The sequence below is a fragment of the Gavialis gangeticus genome, unplaced genomic scaffold (assembly GCF_001723915.1).
Source record: "Gavialis gangeticus isolate Ggan-Ray unplaced genomic scaffold, GavGan_comp1, whole genome shotgun sequence".
NCBI classification, from domain to species: Eukaryota; Metazoa; Chordata; order Crocodylia; family Gavialidae; genus Gavialis; species Gavialis gangeticus.
In genome coordinates this window covers 56,878,110-56,887,434 of record NW_017729031.1, presented here as the reverse complement: position 1 = coordinate 56,887,434, position 9,325 = coordinate 56,878,110, and the positions used below count along the sequence as shown (strand labels likewise).

Below are 9,325 nucleotides of genomic sequence, written 5' to 3'. Positions count from 1 at the left end.
CCCTGGAATGGAGTGCCGCCACCTAATACCCCATGCTGCCACTGTTCTGCCTCTTGCAGGGAGCAGGGTGCTGGCCTCGGTGCCCTCCCCCTCTGTTTGGTCCTCAGCGTGGCTTCGGAATCATGGCAGTGCTCCCCCATGCTTGGAGCACTCTGATTGGCTGTTTCTGTCAGCCAGCTGGAGAGTAAATACAGCGTTATGGAAAGACAGAAAGACGTAGGCTTTTAACATATCAGAATTATGATAATTTTAAACTTAACATTTACATAGCACAGCCCACTACCAGCCCACAGTGTAGGCTGCCTTGCTGGTGGATCTGTGAATTTTGCATATTCATTGCATGTGCCTCTTCCTAACCCAGTTCATGGCGACATAGACTCTGCAATAGGTACTAGGACTCTAGTTTGTTTTATTTAAAATTCTCACTCTGTGTCCATCACTGTGATATCTGACTCCATGTTTTTAATTCTAGGTCTGTCACAAACTTGCTACATGGTCTAGAGCAAATCATTTCACCTCTCTGTCCCTGCAGTGTCCTCCTCCAGCAGGCCTGCAGGGTGGCATCTTGGAGACTAACTGGTGTAGAGAAGCATGGGCTTTCATAGGTGACAACCTGTGTCACAGCGTCTAACAAAGTAGGTAGTTGCCAACAAAATCTCATGCCCCTGGAACCACCTGGCCCTGCCTTCTGCTTGACTTCCAATGAACAGAGCTAAGCACCTCTTGGTTTCTTCCTCTGTCCAGTTAGAGGGAAAATATTTGTATTTAAGGTTATGCCTATTTAAAGCATATTTGTTTCTGTCAAGTTGTACTTTTTTAAAACAGTGAGGTTTTATAATATTACAGTTAAGGAATGAGAGCCCCGTTAAAATTTGCTATGGGAAACCATCCTGAGCCGTTGCTGCATACTATTACACAGGGTTGCTGTCCTCCCATGGGTCCTGCTCTGGCTTATTCCACAGACTGCTGGAAACTGGGTTGTTCCTCAGAGAAAAGACTTTACACAACACGTGAAAAAGCAACACATCACAGATTTTGTTACCTGTAATCAAAAGCAGCAAGTCATGCTCACACTTGGCACAGGAAGACTTGATAACCCCCAGGAGATGCTTATCCTTTTAGGTGGGGTTTTCGCTCTGTTTTTCCTCCTTATCTACTTTATTCCCAGCTGCTGCTTTTGCTCCATCCCATTTCTCTGCTTCATTTCACTCCCTGACACTGTCTTCAGAGACTTTCACCTGATTCCTATTAACTTTCCCTCACTCCCTGTTTCCTCCTCCTCCTGGGGAGTCCTGCTGTCACTTGCACTTTCCTGAGAGCTTTCTTTCCATGACCAACTGCCAGGGAACCTGTGGATTCCAATATTTCTGAGCCTTCTTTGTTACTGAGTGAGCACCCAAACTCTGCCCCATCAGATAGCAGGCAATAAGAAAAGATCACCCCCTCCTGTGTCCTAGAGAGTTTGAAGGGAAACTGTTTTAATTTGGACTGGAACTTCTGAGATTGATAGTACGTTTTGCTATCTGGCTGCGAGACAGTTGATAAGAAAAGACATCCAAATCTGTTCCTGTCACTCCTATCTTACATTTCTTTCAATATCAACAGCCTGAGGTGACTGTTTTCTAACGTGTGGAAAATTATTACTTGCAGCGGCTGCAAATAAATGATCTACATTTATGTTTAAATTTAGACAAAATGATAGGATTTGTGTATCATATATTGCATATCATTTATTTTTTGTAACATGACATTTTAATTCACTTGGCCAGGAGAAATAAAGTGAACTTTAACAATATTTAATCTAAATATTTTCCCCCCTACATACCTAAAACTGGTTTATATATGTTACTGTTTTATTTGTTTGTTTGTTTGTAAGCTGACTCTGAATTTGGTATATATTAGCTATAGCTTTTTTCTGGTGGAAGCTTTGTTGCTATACAGCCGGTAAATTTCTGTTAGATTTGTTTTAAAAAAATCCTCTTCGGTAATTATAGATAAATTTGATTGCAATGTATCTGAGTAATGAGATTCACACCAATACTAGAGATATCCTGTACAGTATTGGTCAATAAATAGAGATGGTTTCAGAATAATTAATTAATTTTTCAGTGATAATAAAGATGACCTGGGTATGACACAGTACAAATTCTTGTTATCAGTTCAAATGAGCTCTTTCATGGTGCAGCTGGGTCAAAATTTCTGATGATTCCTAGATAGCAATATTGGCACCCTTGAGAGCATTCTGGTGTGTCAAGTGGCTTCCAGCCAGCTTGTGGACTTAATTTGTAGAAGTCTGCTATAGAGTTCATTGTGAGTGAAGCTCCGCATCACAGAGAAAATAAAACTTGAGATATAAATAAACTTGAGATGCTAACCAGAATTAAAATGCAAGTTACTTTGTTTTCGCTGCTATTGAACCTGAATTAACAAACTTGGGTTAGAACATCTGAATCATGAAGGCAGACTATTTTCTGGAAATGAGGGTATGACAAAAGAAAATTCCATATTTGAGATGGAGCCAAAGTTCAAAGAGCTTAATATACTGCAGTTGGGAAGGGGGCAAGAATCAGATAATCTCTGTTCAGGGATACTGAAAGAACTAGCACATGAAGGTCTGGCAGCAAGGAATACTGATAAACCTATCAAGTCAGGGATAGTACAATATGACTGGAAAACAGCAAATGTAATACCTGTGTTTAAGAAGGGGGGTGAGGGAAGTGATCTGGGAACTGCAAGCCTGTTAGTTAGACCCTGACTACTTAAATACATTTGAAAGGAACAAATAAGTAAATAAATTAAGGTAAATAGAAAACAGGATACAATACAACATGAGTTTACCAAAGGTAGATCATGGCAGATCATTCTGATGCCTCTCTGCTATAAAAACAGACCAGGAAAATACAGTAGATCTAACTTGTCTGGACTTCAGTAAAGCATTTGATACAGTAGCTTATGTGAAATTGTTAATTCAACTGGAGAAGATAAGAATTAGTACAAAATTGGTGGGTAGGAACTGGTTAAAGAGTAAACAACTGATTGTATTGAGAGGGGAAAAACTGGGCTGGAGGAATGGTATTAGGAATACTGCTTGAAGATGCAACTGGTTTTATATTAATGATGCTGGCACAAAAAAGTAGAAGTGTACTAATTGAAGTTGAGAAGCATTACCAATACAGAGAAGGATTAGAATAGCATGTGTGAAGTTTGTTAAATCAAAATATCAGACTGTTGTAGTAAAAATGACAGAAAATGTTATAGTACAAAAAACTAAGGGCATGTACTTAAAAGCTAATAGCAAAAATTATTGCTATAAACTTGGAGGGTATCATTTTTAACTGACAGAATGAGAAAGGCCAGAATGTATTAATTGATTATAGAATGGCAAAGAGCCACTAATGTGATGTGTCTGTGAAAAAGGCAAATGCACTAAAACAGCAGTGCCAAAACTTTTGGCCCCATGGACTGGATGAGTGCCATGTGGTCAGTTTACAGGCTAGGTCCTATATGTGATGGGCACAGGAGATTTGGTCAGTGGCTGCACGCCAGTCTGACCTCATGCACTACATTTGGGAAATCAAAGTGGTATTTCAAGTCTTGTTGGAACATAGATTAAGATACAATCTCTATGTTTCAACAAGACTTGAAGTATCTTCACACAAAGCTTAAAAGTGTGACTTCCTCTTCCAGTCAAATTCACCAAATCTCTCTCCTTTCTCAAGGATCCTTAAGTCTTTTATAAAGGATGTGAAAACAATACCATGAGATAAAACAGGCTGCACAGCTAATGGGCGGCGCTCTGCCAGCCTTTGTAATGGGTGGTAAAAAAGGAAGAAAAGCAGCATTCTGCCAGGATTGAAGGTTTTCAATTTTGTTGTTTATTAAGCAGATGTGAAGAGCAGTCAGGACCATAGGGCTTTTTTTTTTTGTTAATGTTGTTTTCCAGACTGGAAGAGAAGAGGCCTTCGTGTGCCCCACTATGCACCAGCTCAAAACTCCTGCTGGGAGAGCAGCAGCCATAGGTGGGTGGCCGCTTGGGCCGGAGGGCAAGCAGCCACGGAGTTACGAGGCAGCAACTGCCAGTGCGAAGGACCGGGGGTGTCTGTGACCGGTGTAAGTGAGCAGGCGGTCACCAGCACCGGGACTCCTGCCAGCTCCAGCACCGGGAAATCTCAAAGGACGGTGCTGAGCGCCACGCGTTGACAGTGCCCGGTGCATGGCCTCCGCGGGCGCGCGGTGCAGCGCGCGGTACGGGACCGGCAGTGCCCGCGGAGCCGGGGGAGGGGCGAGCCCCGCCCCAGCGCTCCGCGTGACCTTTCCCCTTTGGGCGGCCCCGGCCAATAGGAGGCCGTGGGCTCCGCCTGTTCCGCCGGCCGCCGTGCGGGAAGCGTGGCCGCGTGCGAGGGGCCTGTGCCAGCGCCTCCCCCGCCTCCCAGCAAGGTGAGCGCACCAGCCGCGGCCCCCGGGGGGGCGGGAGCCACCACCACCTCAGCGGGGCGGAGGGGAGGGGCCCTTTGCCGCCGAACAGGCCTCAGACAGCGCCGGTTGCACGGGCGGGGCCGGGGCGTGGTGGCGCCTTGCTCTTCGGCCCAGCCATCTACGCTCCGGGGGCCACGGCTATCTTTAGCTGGGCCAGGCCGGAGCCCTGCGGCAGCGCGGGGAGGGAGGGAAGGAGGGGACCATGCACCCGGCGAGGCCGCCATGGCGTCCAGGAAGGTATCGGCGGCGCCCGGGCGGCAGGATTGGGGGAGTCCGCAACCCGGAGCCGCTCAGCATGTCGCGCTCTGCCCTTGCAGATGCCCCCGAAGAAGGGAGGGGACGAGGCCAAACCGCACCCCATCATCGGCAGGTTCGGGACGTCCTTGAAAGTCGGCATCGTCGGGCTGCCCAACGTCGGGTAGGTGTCCGGGGCTGGCTCCCCGCAGAGGTGGGCGCTGAGCCGCTGCGTTTGCCCAGCGGGGTCAGGGCAGGTCCCTCCTGTCGCCCGCAGGCAGGTTCTAGCAGCTGCAGATGGGATGGGGCAGGGAGCTGTAGGGAGTGAAACTACACAGGTCGGGCTCCCCTCGCCCACAGGCAGCTGCCCAGCACCTTGGCTGGAGCAGGAGGATGCTCGAAAGTGAGCGCTGGTACTTGAGACTACTGCTGTACAGGTGGAAGTGGGCCGGGACTGAAAGAGGGGGCTGTGTTTCTCCTTCATAGATCTTTCTTGATGGCGCGAACGCCAGCATGAGGAACTCCAGGAGCCTCGTGGAAGCCTGTTAAAAATGAAAGGGAAGAGAAAACCAGAATCTATTCTGTAAGGAGCTGTCCTGTGCCATGGAGTGAATTACGTGGCAGTATCGGCTCTTGACACACACACACACGGGCAATTAAAAACACAGACATCATACAACGAAGAGGGATAGCTAGGGTAACCATAAGGGCAGAGCTGAACCTAGGGGGGGTCTGGGTCTGGGCCTGGGCCTGGGGCAGATCAGTCTGTGCGGGGCTGTGGTACCCCTTGGGGAAAGGGTATCTGCTTCTTCTCTGGTGCGGGCCTCAAGTTCCAGCTCCAGGCAGGCCCTGCAGGAGGGGCCATGGCCTCTCTGGGGATCCAGTTCTGTGGGGCCCCTCCAAAGTGTGGGGCCTGGGGTGGTTGCCCCGATTTGCTGTATCCTAGGGACAGCTCTCCATAAGGAAATCTGGGATGTGTGGAGCACTTCCCCCACCACCTGGAGGTCAGCGCAGTTCAGGAGGGAGCTGCCTCGCACACCATACCACTCCACCTCCCTGCTGTACCATACTCTACGCCTCTGCGATTCTGGGACTTCTGTTTAAATTTTGATTGACTGTCCGAGGCCAGCCTACGAAATCCAGGACTATCCTGGCCAAACTAGGATGTATAGTCACTGTAGGCTGTGTAGATAGGCCTCTTTGACACACATTGGGAACATGGGCCTTATGCCCACAGAGCAACAGGCCATGTAGATGGGAAAGGGCTAATAATACTCTAGTTGTCATAAGCACTGAAAATTTACTGTCCCCTTGGTAAAGCTTTCTGTGATGGCTGAGTGAAAAATACTATGCAAGTTTTATTATTTAAGAGAATTACTATAGAAAGTATAATAATAGAGCTTCTTTTAGTGTGCTTTTTGTAAATCATTGTGTTCTTCATAGGAGGTTAAGCATAAGATTATTAATTGAGGGTAACATTAACTGGTAAATGCTTGCATGAAGCTATCAGTATATACTTTTGTAGTCATGCTAATTAAAAAAAATCCTCTTTGGCTCTTAAACAATACGAATAGAACAACATCTTTTATTGGTGTAATATGAATGTAGTCTCATACTTTCAAAACTTAAGAAGCATTTAGAAGAACAGTAGACTTTTTAATATACACTATTAATTCTTAGAATATGGGTAACTTAAATCTGACAAAGCAGCATTGAGAAAATCAAAGGTTTTTTTCTTTGCTTAGGAGGATAATTTTTTTCTGTTGGTCTTCTAGTTTATAAGCAGTTTTGGGGCATATCTGAGAATAGCAGTGCCAAAAATACTGACAGTACCCATGCCTCTTCTTTTGCTGTCTTTCTGAGTTTATCATTGTCCTGTTCATAGTGTTGTAGGGCTCAAGACAAAGTTGCGTTGGATTAAATAAAAAAAGTGTTAAGTACGCTGAGTAAGCAAACTGAAAAAAGAATAATATTGTAGGTCACAAATAGTAGCAGGTTTGTTGTTTTTTGAAAACATAGTATTTTTGAAGTGGATGGGCATCTTACAATAAAAAGGTATGATGCATACAGCAGCAAAGTTAACTTGCACCTAATTGTATTGTACAACTAACACTCCAAACGCATTCAGAAACAATGATTTATTTATTTTTTTGATGGTGGGGTTTTTCACAACCAACAGCTTGGAATCTTTAGCATTAGAAATGCAATAATAGCATGTGAACCATTAGACCACGTCTTATCTATACTGACCCAGTGTGTTGTTAGCAAGTGCTGTACTGAGATGTGCTGTGCCTCTGTTAAGTGCAGAAGCAGTGCAGCCAGCTCAGGGAGGTGCTAGGTACACAACAATAAGCTTTGCCTCTCAGAAGGGACATTGACAGTACCATGTTAAGCTGGCTATGCTATTGTGTACCCTGTTTGTCTGGTATGCATATAATTTGCTTACATTATCCCATCCCAACTTATGGCCTGTTGCATGCATACCAGCAAACCTCAGTTATCTGTGTATCAGGTAAGTGCATAAAACACTGGTATATGCCTAGCATCTCTCAGTTCCACTGTTGGCTTTTTAAATTTAATTGTGCTATGGTTAACTATATACTAATAGTAATGTCTACTTTGTAACTCATTGTACTCCTTTTAACAGGATGTTTCCTATATTTTTGATACCTGGGGCACGTTATTTTCCCATATTTAAAATTTGGTGGTTCACTTCACTTGCTGGTCTGTGGGCCTGATCCTACTGTGTAGAGCTGGTGCAGTGCCAGCATAGCAAGGGCCCCATCCAGCCCTCTTTTTGCAACACACTTTCACCACTCTTGCAGCACCTCCTTTGGAAATCACTGTTTTAACTGAAACACAATCAGTGAAGGAAGCGGCTGTCATAAAGCTGCTACTAGGTACCTTGAAAACGAAGGGAGCAAGTCAGTTTCATGGCTGGTATTTTTGTCTCTTTCTTACTGCTTTTTCAAGCTGACTAGCTTCCCTCATTTTCAAGGCTTCTAATAGCTTCAGATCTACTATAAGAAGACTTGAAACTGAAGCGAGCTGGGCAGGTTTGAGGTTGAAAGTGCTGTGTATTAACTTGTTTAAACAATACATTTATTCAGCCTTTTTTCAGCCCCAGAAGTATATGCTTAAGAAGAGTATGCTCTGCTTCTGGTTTCTTACGTAATGCATGTGGAGTGGGTGGGGTGTGTACTTACCTGTATAGTACTCCCTAGTACTATACTGTGGAGTACTGTGTCAATATTTAGAAAATGCTGGGCTTGCCCAAGACTTTTTGGGAGCCCTTCCTATCTCTTTACTATTTTTTTAATTGGATGTTTGGATGGGACTCATGGTATTTAAACAAATACCAAACTGATCAATAGATAGATATTCTGTTGTTAGACCTGAGCTAAAATATATTATTCAGTTGTTTTCTGATGCAACGAGTGGGAGGCTCATGGGTGGTTAGTGTGCATAGTGAGGGAAGGTTGGTTAAGATGCTGTCTAGTTCTTTAAAGAGAAAAAATTAGTATACGTACAAGATTAATTTTTAGAATTGTTTAATATCCTGAAACCATTGCTTGTTTCTTATTTTCATTACTTTCTTTTCTTTTTCCTTCCATTTTTTCTTTCACTCTTTTTGTTATTTAATACTTGTACTTTACAGCAATATTTATACTTGAAATCTAAAAAATTCCAAGGTAGGTAAGGAGCAAGGTAACTTGTTGCTCATTGCTATAAACTATTTTGTCAGTGTGGAATGACTTCATTTAGATAAGAAAATAGATGACACTTGCCAAGCATGAAAACTGATTTTACACTTTAGGAAAAAGGTATAGTTTTGCAACAAATGTTCCTGTGTTCTGCTTTTTGTTTACTCCAGAGGGTCAGACATGGTCTGCAGACCCAGATTCGGTCTGCCAGGTTACCAGGAGGCCACTAGAAGTTAGGGGGCATAGCTGAGAGAAGTGAACTGATGTAGAATCCAGGGCCTCTGAGCCTTGGAGGATGTGGATGTTGGTGGTAGGAGGGCAAGTGAGGGCTGATACAGCCCTGATTGCCCTTTGGCCACTTATCTCATTACCACTGCTGTAACCCCAGCTCTTCTGCCACTGGCCCTGTTGCCACCCCATGCTGGAGTCAAGCTGTCACTGTGACACAGGTTATATGACAACAGCATCAGTCCTGGCTCTGGCAAAGGACGTGTGTGCACAACCAGAGCTGTGCTGTGCCCTGTGCTGAAACCAAAGGTGCCACTGCTGCTGTGTGCTGCTGGCTAGGTCTGGCCCAGAAGGAGCTCTGTGGTCCGGATCTGACCCAGCATGTAAAGAGAACTTGATACCCCTGGTTTACTGTCTTTTTTTGGGAGCTGTGTACATGCAGCTTTAACATCTAGGGGAAATTTTCAAAGATGCAGATGGGAGTTGGGTGCCCAGCCTCCATTGAGTTTCAGCAGGGATTGAATACCTGTCTTTCCACTGTATTTTTGATGATGTCTTGTACTAGAAGGGAACAGTTTATACACAATAATACATTTTAAGTTCTTTCACTTTCTGAAACTTGGATTGAATGAGGGTGTTTTTTTTTTTTTTATCCTTTTTTTTTTTTTTTAAAGCTTCTAATT

At 44.6% G+C, this 9,325-nt stretch overlaps 1 protein-coding gene across 1 annotated transcript in view; it reads left to right on the top strand.

Annotated features, from left to right (window-relative positions):
- The first annotated feature begins 4,357 nt into the window (after positions 1 to 4,357).
- The window catches only part of OLA1 (Obg like ATPase 1), a 215,941-nt gene continuing 210,973 nt past the window's right edge, over positions 4,358 to 9,325 (top strand). Inside the window, exons 1-2 of the mRNA XM_019522940.1 lie at positions 4,358 to 4,437; positions 4,794 to 4,894. Of these exons, the coding sequence (XP_019378485.1) occupies positions 4,794 to 4,894 (101 nt within the window). The 5' untranslated portion in view covers positions 4,358 to 4,437. The remainder of the gene's footprint in view (positions 4,438 to 4,793; positions 4,895 to 9,325) is intronic.